The sequence below is a fragment of the Oncorhynchus kisutch genome, linkage group LG3 (genome assembly GCF_002021735.2).
Source record: "Oncorhynchus kisutch isolate 150728-3 linkage group LG3, Okis_V2, whole genome shotgun sequence".
Taxonomy (NCBI): domain Eukaryota; kingdom Metazoa; phylum Chordata; class Actinopteri; order Salmoniformes; family Salmonidae; genus Oncorhynchus; species Oncorhynchus kisutch.
In genome coordinates this window covers 20,698,912-20,718,409 of record NC_034176.2, presented here as the reverse complement: position 1 = coordinate 20,718,409, position 19,498 = coordinate 20,698,912, and the positions used below count along the sequence as shown (strand labels likewise).

At 40.1% G+C, this 19,498-nt stretch overlaps 1 protein-coding gene across 1 annotated transcript; it reads left to right on the top strand.

The window, feature by feature from the left end:
• ppef2a (protein phosphatase with EF-hand domain 2a) lies at nucleotides 1-19,149 on the top strand. The gene is made up of 18 exons (XM_031818757.1): nucleotides 1-241; nucleotides 1,083-1,164; nucleotides 4,891-4,899; nucleotides 5,302-5,429; nucleotides 6,034-6,088; nucleotides 6,195-6,370; nucleotides 6,479-6,593; nucleotides 6,780-6,826; nucleotides 6,972-7,138; nucleotides 7,238-7,274; nucleotides 12,712-12,861; nucleotides 13,094-13,450; nucleotides 14,435-14,620; nucleotides 15,209-15,351; nucleotides 15,454-15,560; nucleotides 16,951-17,117; nucleotides 17,362-17,449; nucleotides 17,891-19,149. The coding sequence occupies exons 2-18, from the start codon at nucleotides 1,110-1,112 to the stop codon at nucleotides 18,142-18,144; spliced, it is 2,241 nt and encodes a 746-aa protein (XP_031674617.1). The 5' UTR covers nucleotides 1-241; nucleotides 1,083-1,109; the 3' UTR covers nucleotides 18,145-19,149.
• Nucleotides 19,150-19,498: the final 349 nt, after the last annotated feature.

Below are 19,498 nucleotides of genomic sequence, written 5' to 3'. Positions count from 1 at the left end.
GAGAGCAACAAGAGAGCTGCCATATGGAATAGCAGCACATGATGTCAGTGGTGAAGTATAAGAATTAAGTGGAAAATATTATTGTCCACCTCACTAGTATGTATGATCTCAAACCTTGACTTGATGTGTGTGGATTGAAGAGAAATGCAAAGGTGCAAATGCTCCAAGAATACATACTGAGACCAACCATTCATGGTCAAAATACTTGGGAACTTGTTGACAGAGTAGTGCCGGTGACCAGGTAAGTTGTTTTTCTTTGAAAAAAGCATTTACATTTTCATGTAGCTATGTTAAAGGGGCAATTTGCGATATTGCGTACTCATTGAGCTTAGTTCAACTGTCATACCCCATCAGGACCCAAGATATATGCTTGTGGAAACGTGGAAGAGAAGAAATAGAAGAAGCAGAAGCAGAATAAAATGAATAGCTCAAATTATTATGGGAAGTAAGATGTTTGATAACAGATGTGATTAATTCAACATTAATTCCATAATGTTCCTCAAACAGAGAGACTGATTGTCAGATGTTTTGTGATATACTTTTCATTTGTCTGTTTTTCCTTGATCTTATGTATATTAAACCCCCTAGTCCTTTAAAAACAACACTGACTTTCCATTTCAGAGACACAATCAGCTTATGAAACACAGAAATCAATACTCACAATGTCATAGAAACAACAGTATTTCCCATAATGGTTTGTTACATGATAGCCACAGGTATATAATTACATTTCAGAAACTGAAAGTCACAATACATATTATAGACCTTACCAAACTTGCCAAAGGGTAATGTAAAACTGTTTCAACATCTAATTTCATAGAAGTCATGGAATAAGTATGCCTTTATAGAATTACATACATAGTCTCTACTGTAGGATTGAGGTCAATCAATGAGGCCCGAGGTGAGCCAGAAGATAACAAGATTAAAATGTTGTCTCAGGGAACATTATCACCATGCTCTCATTGGTTTCTGTGTAGTGGACATGTTTGTCTGGGTCAGATCTATTTTGGTCTTTCAGTGTTTGGCAGTGTGACATGGCCCAGTTTCTATAAATTGTGATTCTTTATATGTTTGCCTGACAGGAATAACCATTCCTGACAGGAATAACCATGGGATGTGGCGTCGCAAAGTCGAACAAGTTCCATACAAAAAAGGGGGGAAAAGGTAGGCCTAACCTGACAGTTGGGAGTCTTGTTCACTGGCCTTTATGTTCTACAACAGTGGTATTCAAAGTCGGGGTCGCGGGGATACTGCAGTGGGGTCGCAAAAATATTTTAACAAATAAAATACAAGAAATAAGGAGTACAGATTATTGTATGGGACAATATACAAACGTTTTTGAGAACGATCATTTGAAAAAATAAATGAGATTGAGTTAATGTAATTATTTGTTTCGTTTTGTTTAATTAGAATTGAGTTGGATGGGGTCATGAGAAATTCTTGTGGAAAAAATGGGGTCCCTAGAAATTATTTTCAGTGGGGTCTCCACTGAAAAGGTTTGAATACCACTGTTCTACAAGCATGAATCATGTTTACATCTTACTTGTGTCATAGGCTAGCAGGTAGCTTAGCGGTTAAGAGTGTTTGGCCACTAACTGAAAGGTTGCTAGTTCAAATCCCTAAGCTGACTAGGTGAAAAATCTGTTGATATGCCCTTGGGCAAGACTTAACCCTAACTGTTCCTGTAAGTCAGACTGAATAAGATCAGCTGCTAAAATGGCATTGGTGTTGACATATGAAATGTATCATAACCACAATACATCAGGAAGGATAGAAAAAAGCATCCACTGATAATGATTTCCTGTAAATTATTAAAAAATGTTGTATTCTGTTTATCAACTTCAGTAAGATAGATATTCTAACCATACACCCCTCTATTTCTCTTCCATAAAATAATGGAAGTTGCAATCGTCGCAGGTAAACTCAGAGTCCAGTGCCATATCTATCAGTCTTTCTCAAACTATTTTTGTCCCAGGAACCATATGGTTCCTCCTAATCTGAGGACGGTTTACATCAAATCTATTAAGATGCAGTCTGTGATCGCCCGAGTTAAAGGGGAAGTTGCTACATAATTAGTTATTATTTTACTTATAAATTAGTTATACAGTATGTATCCATTGATTCTTGAAGAGTATAACATATTAATGCCTCGTGAGCTTAGTTCAACTGTAGTACCCCATCAGAAAATATAAGCTTGTTTTACTCCAATGTTTGTAATAAAGTAAATGTAAACAAACACTATGTAACCGCAAAACATGGTTAAAACTATCATTTTGATATCATGGATTGTTAGTCCTTGCATCCATAGCTCTGTCTATGTATTGGAGAGTGGTTACATTTCTCCAGCCCCATCCCTCAGCTTTTACCAAAATAGGGACTTCACTTTGTTATTGTTTCAACTGCTGATTGCCGCATTAAGCAGCGAAAATGGAACGCAATTCCCTTTTATACACTTTTCTCTCTATGCGTATTCTGACATTGAATTTAAGCATGAGAATATTATGCTATTCCCCTGCTATTCGTTTTGGGTGGAGATTGAATAAATGAAGGTGTGGCAGATACCCCGTATTCTGACCTTGACTTCATTCCCTAATAATTCCACTACCTTTACATGTGAGGATTCCATGAATAAGGTCTAACAAACCGGTTACAAATTGATAAGAGCTATTGATGTGAGCTAGGTAAATGAGTAATCCGTTTGGATAAGGGGATTGTAAATAAAAATGACATTTGTTTTAGACATTTTTATCTTATAGACGCTGGAGACAAATGTGAAACCACTCATATACTGTGGCAGCAAACTGAAGCAACATATCAACTTTCCCACATTAAAGTTAATATGCTGTACCATTGTGCAGAATTAAAATGGTACAGTCTTTTAACTTGCAGGGATGGGTACTCTCGAATGTCTTACTTATAGGCTATCTCGACTTTCTCTATTTCATATTTCTATCATGATAAATATTAGCCACTATCAGTGTCGACTGTCAGTAGGCCTAATAACCACACATATTCAACTGTCAGTAGGCCTAATAACCACACATATTCAACTGTCAGTAGGCCTAATAACCACACATATTCAACTGTCAGTAGGCCTAATAACCACACATATTCAACTGTCAGTAGGCCTAATAACCACACATATTCAACTGTCAGTAGGCCTAATAACCACACATATTCAACTGTCAGTTTACTGTAAGGTCCCTTTAGTTGGTATAGCCTACATTTTTATTTCATACTTTGTTTTGTTTACTTTCATTTGCTTCCTCTGTAAATGTCGTCACGGCCATGTGGTTGTTGCTGAGGATCATTAGCTACAATTGATAACAAGGTTTGAGACATATTAGTGAGGTGGACAAAAAAAAAACATGTATGCTAATGAAATGGTTATGGAGCAGAACGCAGACCAAACTGTAACCGTTTGAAGCCGGTGGTTAGTGCAGGCAATAGACAAGGGTATATATAGCCTACTATTGTACACTATTCTCCCTATTATAATTCTATATAGACATATCTTCCAACATTACCATGGGTTGATGAACTGACTAAGGCAACTTTCAGGATAAGTCAAATCACTCTATTTTTAAATAATCAATATATTTTGTGCATATAAAGGCTCTCCAAACCAGTTTTTTCTGATACAAAAAGACTTTCCTAACATTAAAATAATCTACAAGATCAGAGTATTTATTAATCTACCCGGAGACGAATGTGCATATATTTAGATGACTTTCTTTCATTGATTCCTGACATTCTGAACCCGCTCTCTCCATATATTCTAGTGAGTCTGTTGACAAAATTCAAACTAAAAGGGACACCGTAATTAAAGGGATGGCTCAAGATAAATGTACTGGAAACCTTATTGAATGAAAACTCTACGAGAAAATATGTTGGCCAGCAAGTAGGAGGGTTTTCAGCAGTTGAATTACATTTATTTCGAACGTGCAAGGTAACAACTCCTGCAGAGTGCTCTAAGTGACTGAATAAGGTAAGTCTGAAAACCAAATACTGAGAAGTGCATAAGAAAGGCGTGCATAGGAAAGGCGTGCATAGGAAAGGCGTGCATAGGAAAGGCGTGCATAAGAAAGGAGTGCATAGGAAAGGCGTGCATAAGAAAGGCATGTATAGGAAAGGCGTGCATAGGAAAGGCGTGCATAAGAAAGGCGTGCATAGGAAAGGCGTGCATAGGAAAGGCGTGCATAGGAAAGGCGTGCATAGGAAAGGCGTGCATAGGAAAGGCCTACATTTTCTAAGTCTGAATCAGCCCCTTACAAATTAGTAACATATTGTATGAATTGGAATTCTTAACATATCATACGAATTGCAAAAACATTTCGTAACATATCATACGAAATGGATGATGTACTACACAATTTAGCAACATTTTCGGGGACCCATTTTGGCTCGTGAGCATTACTTTCAAAGCTACTGGCTGATATTATACAAATGCTTTGGAGCATCACTTTAATGAGAGCTGTCTAAATTTCTGTCTGGTAACCATTTCAGGGAACATGCCGATCCACCTACTGGAGATTGAGAAACATTGATAATGTATCCATTTCTCCATGCTTTATAAAGACTCCAACACAATTATCCAATTACAGCCAACTAAATATTGATGATGATCTATAGCCGGTTGGGTTGGCTGTAGTTGGATAGATGTGTAGGAGCCTTTAGAGGATGTGTGTGCTCTTTTTTTATTTTAGCGATGTTCAAGCAATTTCTACAAAGATAAAGCATTGCCCTCTAGAAAATGTAGACCAATTTGCATTATACACAGAATAATGGTGACTTTATCGCCTTTACCTCAAATCCTAACCTATTTGTATGTGTGTGAAATAATGTAATGTATTTTCTCTTATTTTTCTGTATCTGCAATGCTACATGAAGCCATCACATGTAAGCCCAAATGCTTCCCTTCTATGTTGATGTTGTTTACTTGTAAGGTAGCAGGTAACAGGAAACAGATGGAATGTTTACTGCAGGGTCAGTCTGGGTCAAAGGTCAAGGCTGTAGTGGTCTGGCTTTTGTTGGACAGTAATGTTGTTGTGTCCCATTAGCAAGGGTGGACTGGGACCAGAATCAGTCCAGGTATTTGTTACACAATGTCCAGACCTGGCATTGATAAATCAGGGCAATCAATGATCTGTCCTTGTTATAATACTGTTGTGATTATATATCTAATACTCTACTGTTGTGACCCACCTAGAGACATACAACCACATAATGCATGAACATACACAGGCCTGTTCGTGGGTCTAGGTCTAGCACTGAATGGTCTCTCTCTATTCTGTCCAACAGCGATGAAGGCAGCTGTGTTGATCCAGCGCTGGTACCGTCAGTATGTGGCTCGTATGGAGATGAGACGCAGATACACCTGGAACATCTTCCAGTCTATAGAATACTCTGGGGAGCAGGCCCAGATCAAAGTGAGACACTGTAGTCACCCTGTATATTAGTGTACAACTGCCAGAGACTTTATGGCACAGTTGGTAGTGCACTTGCCCTGCAACTACATGGTAGCTGGTTCATGCCCCTCCCCTCAGATGTTCCCCATGAATTGGTACACTACCTTTGAAGCAGTGGAGGCTGCTGAGGGGAGGATGGCTCATAATAATGGCTGGAACTTAACAAATGGAATGGCATCAAACCATGTGTGATGTATATGATACCATTCTGCTCCAGCCATTACCACGAGCACGTTCTCCCCTATAATGGTGTAACCTCCAATTAGTATCCTCCTGTGCTTTGAAGGACATGGCATATGAAAGTAGAAAAAATTGTAAAAGTAAAAGATTGATTAACATTAGATGTTTTTTTAAGAGAAACTGCAATATGCAGGCTAATACACTTTCATTTACATAGCAAATAAATCATCCAAAAAGTTCAATATTAGTATTTACTTTGTGTGAGGAAAGGTTTAATACATAGTAATTCAACACAATCATACAATTCCCCTGGTGAATAGCTACTTATAGAATACTTTGTGAAACTTTGCTAAAGAAAATGTCTATCTCTCTCTTCTCTATGCAGCTTTACAATTTCCTTGGCTACCTCATGGACAACTTCAACCCAACTAGCACTGAACGTAAGACTTTCCCTGCCCTTCTGTTGTGGCTTTTGTATACAATTCGGACCCTTATTTCTGTTTTCACGAAAGTTGTCATTTTATACCTGTGGTTTCTCCACAACAGGCAACTTAATCTCCCACATATTCAGAGAGAATGAAGTGTGCCGCGATACAGAGTGGGAGAGGCACTTCTGCTATAAGAATATTGAGGTGCCAGAGATCTACTCAGGTCCCCGTCTCATCTTCCCTCTGACTGTGGAACAAGTGGCTGCCATGGTAGAGGCCTTCAGGAATAAAAGAGTAGGTGCATTTATGTACAGTCAGAATGAAATTGATTCTCTGTTCCTAACTATAGAGCTTTAGCTTTATCACAAATCCTCTTCACTACACAACTGTTTCTCCCAGTAGCAGCTCCACTCTCGGTACGTTCTCCAACTTCTCCTGGAAACATGGAAGTTACTCCGAAAGCTTCCAAACATCAGTCGAATCTCCACCTGTCACAGCAAAGAAATCACAGTTTGTGGTGAGTAATAAATCACCAGAGTTTTTTTTTTTGTCTCGATTCACCTCATTGAGGCGAACAACCCTTTTAAAATGTTTTTTTTTAAATATACCTTAAATTATACAAATATTGGTAAATGATAAATAGTTATAATAGTAATATGTAATAGTTATATCGGTGTAATGATACAGCATTGTTTCATCCAAGGTGATTTACATGGGCAGCTTGAAGACCTGCTGTTGATATTTTACAAGGTACTGTGCGTCACCTGCTACAATTTATCAGCTAAATACATATGAAATGAAATCATTATTTTTGTTGAATTTTTCCCCCATAATAGATATGAAGATATACATTTAAGATATTCATAGTCTGTTGTGTTTATTGTTTCCCCTGTAGAATGGCATGCCATCATTGGATCGGCCATATGTTTTCAATGGAGACTTTGTTGATCGAGGCAAAGATTCCATTGAGATTCTCCTCATCCTTTTTGCCTTCCTGCTCGTGTATCCAAACGATGTTCACCTCAACAGGGGAAACCATGAAGACCATATTGTCAACTTGAGGTATACAGTCAAAACACTGATCATGTACCAATTCAATCTATTTCATCATTTAAACAATCATATATTTTCAACTCTGGTATCTCTTTGTTGTTTGTTTAGGTATGGCTTCACCAAGGAGGTGTTGGGGAAATACAAGGTAGGTTTCATTTTAGAAAAGTTAAATAAATAAAGAACACATCCTGGTGTTGACTAACACAAGATGAACTTGTCGTGGGCAGAAATATTTGACATGTGCATATAATACATATAATATATTTTATAATAATATATAATATAATACAGTGCATATGATATTATAAATACCTCACATGCGACTCGTAATAAGACCTAGCAATTAGCCTATTAAAATGTTTATCTGACTCATTCAATTAGCAATATGCAAGAGACTACAGTTGAACCATGCACAATAAAGTATTATGGATTCAATAATATAGTAATACTTTTAGAAAAAAATGTTATCTTTAATTTGCAATCAGTAGCAACTATGAGAATAGAAAGGTTCAGAACTTTTGTGAAACACAACACAGTTGAAAAATATATGCCTAATAAAAAAGTAGATGGGAGGGGTTGATGATATTTGAAGGATGGGATTAAAAACAAACAAAAGATAACTATTGTAAAATACACTATGTCTATAAAATGTATATAGTATGTATAAGCTGGAAGTAATTAGGGGAGGGGTGGTAGGGTTAGGAGAAAATATTAAAGGAACAAATATTTAAAAGAGATATGTATGTATACATGTGTACAGATACGTGTAACCACAGAGATCATACATACAGTACCAGTCAAACGTTTGGACACACCTATTCATTCAAGGGTTTAGTTAGTTTAGTTACTATAGTTTTACTCTTTTCTACATTGTAGAATAATAGTGAAGACATCAAAACTATGTAATAACACATATGGAATCACATAGTAACCAAAAAAGTGTTAATCAAATCTAAATCTATATTATATTTGAGATTATATATATTTACAAAAAAATATATGGGGGATTGGAAATGATGCAGACAATTACATTGACGAAAGCTACAATCTATCTGCACTATTAAAGCTGATCCACCCCCGGAAGAAAATAAAAAACTATTATGGGTTTAGCTGACTAAGATCAATGAATGGTTATGAGAAGTGAATATCAAAGCAAGTATTATTTAATAACTTTATAAAATAAATGGGTTCTCATACAAGGCATAAAGCTTCATTTACAAGGCAATACTGAGATCAACAAAGCATTATTCTAGCATTATTCTAAGGTTAATTTACAAGGCAAAGCATGGACAAAGAGATGATTACTAGGCCTAGAAGCCTAGGAAATGAGAATTGATCATACAACCTTCCTCCATGGACTGGATACAGGATAAGAGAGAGAGCAAAGGCATTTCATTCAATTTATAACATCTGAAGGTTATACATTGTAGAATAATAGTGAAGACATCAAAACTATGAAATAACACATCCGGAATCATGTAGTAACCAAAACAGTGTTCATCAAATCAAAATATGTATTATATTTGAGATTCTTCAAAGTAGCCACCCTTTCCCTTGATGACAGCTTTGCACACGCTTGGCATTCTCTCAACCCGTTTCATGAGGTAGTCACCTGGAATGCATTTCAATTAACAGGTGTGCCTTGTTAAATGTTAATTTGTGGAATTAGGGATCCTGAGTGGGGTAGTAGTCTAAGGCACTGCATCGCAGTGTTAGAGGCAGTGCTAGAGGGTTCGATCCCGGGCTGTATCACAACTGGCCATGCTAGAGGGTTCGATCCCGGGGAGGGTTTGGCTGGGGTAGGCTGTCATTGTAAATAAGAATTTGTTCTTAACTGACTTGTCTAGTAAAATAAAGGTTAAATAAATAAAAATATGAGTTTCAGCCAATCAATTGTGTTGTGATTTGGTAAAAGACATAGTTCAGAACAGCTCAAATAAGCAAAGAGAAACGACAGTCCATCATTACTTGAAGACAGGAAGGTCAGTCAATATGGAACATTTCAAGAACTTTGAACCTTTCTTCAAGTGCAGTTGCAAAACCATCAAGAGCTATGATGAAACTGGCTCTCATGAGGTCCGCCACAGGAGAGGAAGACCCAGAGTTACCTCTGCTGCAGAGGATAAGTTCATTAGAGTTAACTGCACCTCAGATTGCAGGCCAAATAAATGCTTCACAGAGTTCAAGTAACAGACACATCTCAACCTCAACTGTTCAGAGGAGACTGCGTGAATCAGGCCTTCATGGTCGAATTTCTGCAACAACAAAAAAACACGACTAGAGGACACCAATAAGAAGAAGAGACTTGAGCCAAGAAACACTAGCAATGGACATTAGACCAGTGGACATCTGTCCTTTGGTCTGATGAGTCCAAATGTGAGATTTTTGGTTCCAACCGCCATGTCTTTATAGACACAGAGTAAGTGAACAGATGATCTCCGCATGTCTGGTTCCCACCGAGAATAGTGTAGGAGTTGTGATGGTGTGGGGGTGCTTTACTGGTGACACTGTCAGTGATTTATTTAGAATTCAAGGCACACTTAACCAGCATGGTTACCACAGCAATCTGCAGCGATATGCAATCCTATCTGGTTTGCGCTTAGTGGGACTATCATTTATTTTCAACAGGACAATGACCCAAAACACACTTCCAGGTTGTGTAAGGTCTATTTGACCAAGAAGGAGAGTGATGGAGTGCTGCATCAGATGACCTGGTCTCTACAATCACCAGGACCTCAACCCAATTGAGATGGTTTGGGATAAGTTGGATCAAAGAGTGAAGGAAAATCAGCCAAGTGCTCAGCATATTTGGGAACTCCTTCAAGACTGTTGGAAAAGCATTCCTCATGAAGCTGGTTGAGAGAATGCCAAGAGTTTGCAAAGCTGTCATCAAGGCAAAAGGTGGCTACATTGAAGAATCTAAAATCTAAAATATATTTTGATTTGTTTAACACTTTTTTGGTTACTACATGATTCCATATGTGTAATTTCATAGTTTTGATGTCTTCACTATTATTCTACAATGTAAAAAATAGTTTAAAAAAAACAAAAACCCTTGAATGAGTAGTTGTGTCCAACTTTTGACTGGTACTGTATATAGATAGCATCAGAGGTATCCTCAGTGAACAAGTTTCAGATAGAAACTATACATGGATACTATAGTATTATTCTATCACATTCAATATTCAATGTTCTGGATACTGTACCAGAGAGACACAGTTGAAGTCAGAAGTTTACTTACACCTTAGCCAAATACATTCCTGACATTTAATTCTAGTAAAAATGATTCCCTGTCTTAGGTCAGTTAGGACCACTACATTATTTAAAAAATATGACATGTCAGAATAATAGTAGAGAGAATGATTTATTTCAGCTTTTATTTCTTTCATCACATTCTCAGTGGGTCAGTAGTTTACATACACTCAATTAGTATTTGGTAGCATTGCCTTTAAATTGTTTAACTTGGGTCAAACTTTTCGGGTAGCCTTCCACAAGCTTCCCACAATAAGTTGGGTGGATTTTGGCCCATTCCTCCTGACAGAGCTGGTGTAACTGAGTAAGGTTTGTAGGCCTCCTTGCTCGCAGACGCTTTTTCAGTTCTGCCCACACATTTTCAATAGGATTGAGGTCAGGGCTTTGTGATGGCCACTCCAATACCTTGACATTGTTGTCCTTAAGCCATTTTGCCATTTTGGAAGTATGCTTGGGGTCATTGTCCATTTGGAAGACCCATTTGCGACCAAGCTTTAACTTCCTGACTGATGTCTTGAGATGTTGCTTCAATATATCCACTTAACTGTCCTTCCTCATGATGCCATCAATTTTGTGAAGTGCACCAGTCCCTCCTGCAGCATAGCACCCCCACAACATGAAGCTGCCACCCCTGTGCTTCACGGTTGGGATGTTGTTCTTCGGCTTGCAAGCCTCCCCCTTTTTCCTCCAAACATAACGATGGTCATTATGGCCAAACAGCTCTATTTTTGTTTCATCAGACCAGAGGACATTTCTCCAAAAAATACGATCTTTGTCCTCATGTCCAGTTGCAAAGCGTAGTCTGGCTTTTTTATGGCAGTTTCGGAACAGTGTCTTCTTCCTTGCTGAGCGGCCTTTCAGGTTATGTCGATATAGGACTCGTTTTACTGTGGATATAGATCATTTTGTACCTGTTTCCTCCAGCATCTTCACAAGGTCCTTTGCTGTTTTTTCTGGGATTGACTTGCACTTTTCGCACCAAAGTACGTTAATCTCTAGGAGACAGAACGTGTCTCCTTCCTGAGCGGTATGACGACTGCGTGGTCCCATGGTGTTTATACTTGCGTACTATTGTTTGTACAGATGAACGTGGTACCTTCAGGCATTTGGAAATTTCTCCCAAGGATGAACCAGACTTGTGGAGGTCTACAATTTTCTTTCTGAGGTCTTGGCTGATTTCTTTTGATTTTCCCACGATGTCAAGTAAAGAGGCACTGAGTTCGAAGGTAGGCCTTGAAATACATCCACAGGTACACCTACAATTCACTCAAACTATGTTAATTAGCCTATCAGAAGCTTCAATATCCATGACATCATTTTCTGGAATTTTCTAAGCTGTTTAAAGGCACAGTCAACTTAGTGTATGTAAACTTCTGACCCACTGGAATTGTGATATATTGAATTATAAGTGAAATTATATGTCTGTAAACAATTGTTGGAAAAAAGTACTTGTGTCATGCACAAAGTAGATGACCTAACCGACTAGCCAAAAGTATAGTTTGTTAACAAGAAATTTGTAGAGTGGTTGATAAACTTAATGACTCCAACCTAAGTGTATGTAAACTTCCAACTTCAACTGTTCATTTTGGCCCCCCAGAGGCGGAAGTGCTGACCAGTCTTTGGGCATTGACCTATCCTTGTGTTCCTGAACCATTTGCCATGCAGCTCCAGGTGACAGAGAACTCACAAATTAGGGCCTTGCCCACAAGCTCACTGAAGTCTGATGTCAGTCTCATGTAGGACTGTAAATACGTGCAGGATGTTCAGAATAGTTTGTTGACCATATGGCATTAAATCCTCTTTATCCTACTTATAAAACATCAGGAAAATCTCTTTGCTATCTAAATAGTATCTTTATTTAATACTTCGATAACTTGGAATCACAACTATAAACTGCAATTGGCTCGCTCATTGCTCAGAGTTTAAAAGGGGTGTATTTCCACATTCATTGGGGGTCACTCACTGACTCATAACGTCCAGTTAAAGGATTAAGAGGTTGCTAAACAAGATGACTTAAGGTCATCAGTGTTCTCTCAATGTGCCGGTTACAGGTTACAGCGAGTCAGGATGATCAGTGGCTTTACTGTACTTACGCCCACGCAGCAATGCACTCTTGGATCTTTACCCAGATTCTAAACATGCATCAAAACAGTACAGCTAAAGTGATTATTTGTTTACACTGGTTTAAAAGCCAGATCAGTTTGACATACCTTTTTTAAACACAATTCCCAACTTTGCTGGCACATATAGGGACAAAATGTCACATTCGTCTCATCTATTCAACAATGCAGTGATGAAATATAATTGTAGTTCATTTCCCTTGTTCTCAGATGCACGGCAAGAGGATCCTAAAGCTGCTTCAGAAGATCTTCAGCTGGTTGCCCCTGGCAACAGTCATCGATCAGAAAGTGTTGATCCTGCATGGGGGCATCTCCAACACCACGGACCTCTGCCTCATAGCCAGAGTGGACAGACACAAAGTAAGTGAGACTTTCTCTAGGCAAATGTAGTTTCTATCAATCAATCAATCAAAAGTATGGTGGAACATACACTGTCCAAACACATGAAGAAAAGGGAAAACGGTCCATTTCCACAGACTGACAAAGAGGACAGATGTAAATGTTAATAAATGATTTCATATAATTGAAATAATGCCTTTGTGTTCTCTCTCCCTCCCTGTTTCTCTATCTCTATTTCTCTGTCGTCTCCCAGTACGTGTCAGCCCTGAGGCCTCCTAAGAAGAGGACACAATACCCAGTGAGTCAGTCCTCTGTGGACTTGGACATGGAAGACGACCTGTCAGGCACCAAGAACAACCAGCGCCGGGTCTCCCTGATCAAGGCCAACTCCTTCGGACCCCGGGATGGCTTCCAGCGCCGCTCACTCCAGGACTTTTCCGGCAGGGTCCCCCGGACTGTTGACGAGGAGATAGAGGTGCGGCGGAGGCAGTCCGGCTTCATCAAGGGCGGCTTCAGCCACAGTCAGGGGGAACTCAATAACCTGGCCGTCTCCTCAGCGTCGCAGGAATCCACCGACACAGCAGACACTACCGTAGAGGAGTGGAAACAGGTGAGGAATTCCGGCTGGGGATGTGTTGTAGACTAGAGAGGTCGTTTGGTGAGCTGTGCTGTGTGATGAGTAACAGTAAACCTTGTCTGAGACCTGACAGCTTTAGCCTTTAGCTCTATACAGGTTCGATACTCAGTCAGTTACTCATGATTGGTTGTTAAACACCACCTCAGCACTAGGAGTGCTCTATGCTCTGTTTGTGTATGTCGCAGATTGACATTTATTGTCATGATTCTTTCGCTTGAGCCGGAACTGAGAGGTTTCCACTAGATCAAAGGTAGGCAACCCTGGTCCTGGAGTGCCGCAGGCACTAGATGGACCAGCTTCAAAATTGTCTATATCATACAAATGAATGAAAACAAACATTTTAGGTATAAAATCAGGTTTTATTACTTTTTGGCTGTGCCAGTTAGTCACCACTCTGCAGAGCTTCCTCCAGGGCAAGACTCATGACAGTAAATGCCAACCTGCCTACAGTCACTTACTTAGTCACAGACAGACTAAAACAGAGGACCGTTAATCCGTCAACCTGAATAACAATCTTGTTTTCCAATTTGCCATCTGTTTTACAAGCAGACACTTTTCAGGACAAACCCTCATTTTACAAGAGGAGCCAACTACATTTTGTTTTCTTCACTTTAACTCAATGGTGAAGGTTAATGTGTCTTACAGTACAATAGTTATTCAACTGAATCCGTCACAGTATTTTAAGGAAAATCTGTCTCCTAAATGGTGAATGATTGTCAGCAGTATGTAGTATATACTCTGATATAATATAAGCGCTAGCTAAAAGTAGTGTACTGTTAAGGGAATAGAGTGTCATTTGAGATACAACCATGGTCTTCTCACCTCTATATCTACTTATAGCCCTATACCAGTCATCTGTTTACTGTCATTTTTGTTTTCCTTATGATAGCCTATTGTAAAGTCCTTGGGTCTGACAAAAATGCTAATAATTTTACAATGTATTATTTATATGACTAGATTCTGGACCTACTGTGGAGTGACCCCATGTCTCAGAACGGCTGCATACCCAACGAGGTGCGGGGAGGAGGCTGCTACTGGGGGCCAGACGTCACCCAGGACTTCCTGGACAGACACAACATGCAGCTCATCATCCGCTCCCACGAGTGCAAGCAGGATGGCTACGAGTTTTGCCACAACCGCAGGGTGAGAACAGTCCGGCTAAAGGTGTCTAACGGATTACATAAGATGGGTAAGACTAGGGCCTCTATCCAAACAGTGTCTCAGAGTAGGAGTGTGGATATATTACCCTTCCACCTGTCCATATAACCATATTCATTATGATCTAAACGGCAAATTGGATGTCAGATCAGTAATACTCTGAGACGTGACCTGATCATAAAACACTCTAGACCCTCCTTATATTCTATAACTAGTGCCACAAGTTTGTCCTAGTCAGGTCATGTGGCCAGGAACAACTCCTGGCCTTGGTAATGGCATATTTTGAATGCTAAGTCCCATTTATGCCCACTGCCCTGTCGTGACATAGGCCTACACTAAAGTCTTATCTCACTTGGCAGAGGGGAGCAGTTGCTCCACCATACTTTTGAGCTAATATTCTATAAGAGTAACAGGTGCCAGTAATCAGTTCCGGTGAGCCTACATTTGCTGCTCACTTGCTTTAGTCAGCCTACATTTGTGTGCTTTGAAAGTGCAGTTCCAGAGGTTTCTGGAAACTAAAACACTGCTTTTCACTGTTTGGTAATTCTGTATTGTTTACAATTTGTACAACAGGTCCTCACCCTGTTCTCTGCCTCCAACTACTATGAAGTGGGCAGCAACAGAGGGGCCTACGTGAAATTGGGACCAGACCTAGTGCCTTATTTGATTCAGTACCAGGCTAGCAGTATGACTCGAGAACTCACCCTCAGGAAAAAGTAAGCTACAACAGACAATGGAAAATAATTTAGATTAATAAAATTACGATTATTAAATTGATGTCGACAGAGTTTGATCTGTTCTCCCTGTCTGGACTACAGTGTGGGGAAGGTGGAACATTCAGCCCTCAAGGTCCTGCGGGAACAGCTGTTTGCACACAAGTCTGACCTCGTCAGTGCCTTCCAAGAGTTTGACAAAGACAAAACAGGTGTCGTATCAATTGACATAGCCATGATCAAATATTCCCCCAAAGGATTAAGATTTATGTGATTTAATACAATTTACACCCATTAATTGTTTATACTCATATTTCATGAGATATAATATCTCTTATTTTGTGGTTATTTTGGGGGGGGGGTTAGATCAGCTATGAAATTAGCAGATAAAATTTAAGTCTATCAAATTACATTACTTGAATCCTTTTGGATTCTTTTTTTTCTACCACCCCCTGCCCTGGTTGGAGAACTCGTTCTCGTTCTCTCAAAACCACATAAAAAAACAGACTACGGTTTGCAACTGCACATGAGGACAAAGATCGTATTTTCTAGAGAAATGTCCTGGGGTCTGATGAAACAAAAATAGAACTGTTTGGCCATAATGACCGTTCTGTTTGGAGGAAAAAGGGGGAGGCTTGCAAGCCGAAGAACACCATCCCAACCGTGAAGCACAGGGGTGGCGGCATCATGTTGTGGGGGTGCTTTGCTGCAGGAGGGACTGGTGCACTTCACAAAATTGATGGCATCATGAGAAGGACAGTGAAGTGGATATATTGAAGCAACATCTCAAGACATCAGTCAGGAAGTTAAAGCTTGGTCGCAAATGGGTCTTCCAAATGGACAATGACCCCAAGCATACTTCCAAAGTTGTGTCAAAATGGCTTAAGGTCAACAAAGTCAAGGTATTGGAGTGGCCATCACAAAGCCCTGACCTCAATCCCATAGAAAATTTGAGGGCAGAACTGAAAAAACGTCTGCGAGCAAGGAGGCCTACAAACCTGACTCTGTTACACCAGCTCTGTCAGGAGGAATGGGCCATAATTCACCCAATTTATTGTGGGAAGCTTGTGGAAGGCTACCCAAAATGTTTGACCCATACTAATTGAGTGTATGTAAACTTCTGACTCACTGGGAATGTGATGAAAGAAATAAAAGCTGAAATAAATCATTCTCTCTACTATTATTCTGACATTTCACATTCTTAAAATAAAGTGGTGATCCTAACTGACCTAAGACAATTTTTATTAGGATTAAATGTCAGGAATTGTGAAAAACTGAGTTTACATCTATTTGGCTAAGGTGTAAGTAAACTTCCGACTTCAACTGTATATATTTATACATACATATATGTGTGTGTGTGTGTGTGTGTGTGTGTGTGTGTGTGTGTGTGTGTGTGTGTGTGTGTGTGTGTGTGTGTGTGTGTGTGTGTGTGTGTGTGTGTGTGTATCTCTCTCCCTTTCTCCCCTCATATATATATATACATATATATGTGTGTGTATATGTGTGTATATATATATATATATATATATATATATATATATATATATATATATATATATATGTATATGTTAAGCAGTCCCCTCCTCCCTGTCTCCAACACAGGGCAGGTGTCTCTGAATGACTGGGCTACGGCGGTAGAGAGTGTGCTGCGTCTAGGCCTACCCTGGAGGATGCTGCGCTTTCAGCTGGCCACCTGCAAGACCCCGGGGGGCATGTTGGACTACCAGGAGTGGTTCCAGGAACTTTCCATAAAAGAGCCACAAATGGAGGTAATGGCATGTTACGTCGGTCATTTAACTTTCATATTGACGATACTGATCAAATCCTTGTGGATGTACATACTTCTGTCCCAACAGGCTAATTGTGTTTGTTTGTCTTGTCCAAGCATACATGATTATACAGCATTCTGTGGGAACACAGCTGTATGTCATGACACACCTCTTATTTCAAAACCTGATGCCATAGAAAACAATTGGTGTTCACAGACAACTCTCCTCTTGATTGCCTATGCAGCACATCGATCAGGGTTTGCTGGAGACCCTGTACCGCCATCGCGCCACCTTGGAGACCATCTTCAGAATAGTGGATTTAGACAACTCAGGTAACAATACTCCTTTACTCCGCCTTCATTCCATGTGTTGTTTCTTCAGGTGAATGTTTTGATCGCACAAGACGTGATGTCAACTACCGGTTACCTGTGTTATTTGTTTGGGGCGCATAGTTTACAAACGTACATATGTAAGTACACTCAGACACATGTCATACTTATTGAGGCCAACCTCCCTGTAGTCTGTCTGTAGGGTGTTAAAGCTAACGTCAGCAGTAGGTTGATTTAGGATTACCCCACTGGTCTTCTAGTATCACACCCAGCCAACTGACGCCAGCCCTGCTACTTATTTCTCCCCTCATCCCACTGGCTCTCCATCTCTCCTCCCTTCCCCTCTCCTCCATCTTTCCTTCCCCTCTCTCCTCCCTCTCCTCTCAACCATTCTTTCCTGTCTCTCCCTTCACTCTCTCTCCCCCTCCTCCCGCCTCCCTCCAGGGTTCATCACAATGGAGGACTTCCGTCAGACGTGGAAGCTGCTGAGTGCCTTCTTAAAGATGGAGATCACTGATGAGGCTATCTCGGACCTGTCCGTCACCATAGACACCAACCAGGACGGCAACATTGACATCGATGAGTTCATGGAGGCCTTCCGGCTGACAGACAAGAAAAGCCGGCTGGAGAGGGGAAAGAGCATGTTTATGGGGACCACCACTGACCTGACCAAACTAGAGGGGGACCCCAATATATGAGGGATTAGTTGGACTGGAGGGGGAGCCCAATATATGAGGGGTTAGTGGGACTGGAGGGGGAGCCCAATATATGAGGGATTAGTTGGACTGGAGGGGGAGCCCAATATATGAGGGATTAGTGGGACTGGAGGGGGAGCCCAATATATGAGGGATTAGTGGGACTGGAGGGGGAGCCCAATATATGAGGGATTAGTGGGACTGGAGGGGGAGCCCAATATATGAGGGATTAGTGGGACTGGAGGGGGAGCCCAACAAGAATGTAGTAGTTTGAGTAAAAAATAAATAAAAAACAGACACTATCCACTCAAGACCAACAAACTAGTACTAGTGGGAGAAATTCCGTATGGAGAGAGAGAATGTAAGAGACTGCTTGTTTATTACCTCAGGGGCTATGGAGGTAGCGCACAAACAAACAAGCCAACAAGCTGCTTTGATCATTGACGCACATTGAGACACTGAGACTATGGGGTGTTACAGCAGTGTCGATTAGGCTAGAAGGTGGATAGCAGACAATCTCCTTGGTGATTAGAGCATATGGCTGGATTATATTTTCATCATAGGTTGAAGTTCAAGAAGACACCACAGAGTGATGTAGTTTTGGATTAATTCAGTATGTATGCAGATGCAGAGGCCAACAATAAATATACACAACGTTGTCATAGTTGATATCCTTCCAAGCGGAGTGACTTGCACATAATTTGAAACGTTCAAATATGAAAAACATTATATTTTTGCCAGATTCATGTAAATAGATCCGGACTGTTATTGGTGCCTTAGTGATAGAATAGGGAAAGCATTCCATAATTTTAGTGAAACTCTTATTAATGTACTGATTGAATCGTGTCATTGCCAACCTGTCCACTGGATGTGGCAGTAAGGTTATATATCTCCAAGGGGACATTGGTCCTTTCCAGTGGCGACCCGTCATTCATGGCAGGTGGGGCAGAGACCCACCTGTTTTGAGCCCCAACTGTTAAATATATATATACAGTTGGACACACCTACTCATTCCAAGGTTTTTCTTTATTTTTTGACTATTTTCTACATTGTAGAATAATAGAGAAGACATCAAAACTATGAAATAACACATACGGAATCATGTAGTAACCAATAAAGGGTTAAACAAATCAAAATACATTATATATTTTAGATTCTTCAAAAAGTAGCCACCCTTTGCCTTGATGACAGCTTTGCACATGCTTGGTATTCTCTCATCCAGATTCACCTGGAATGCAGTCTTGCAGGAGTTCCCACATATGCTGAGCACTTGTTGGCTGATTTTCCTTCACTCTGTGGTCCAACTCACCCCAAACCATCTCAGTTGGGTTGAGGTCGGGTGATTGTGGAGGCCAGG

What these genes read in the sequence shown, in the direction of transcription:
- ppef2a (XM_031818757.1), top strand. Translation starts at nt 1,110, where the DNA reads ATGGGATGTGGCGTCGCAAAGTCGAACAAGTTCCATACAAAAAAGGGG. An exon ending in CAACCCAACTAGCACTGAAC is followed by an intron (nt 6,089 to 6,194) that starts GTAAGACTTTCC and finishes TCTCCACAACAG; the next exon opens with GCAACTTAATCTCCCACATA. An exon ending in GTTTGACAAAGACAAAACAG is followed by an intron (nt 15,561 to 16,950) that starts GTGTCGTATCAA and finishes TCTCCAACACAG; the next exon opens with GGCAGGTGTCTCTGAATGAC.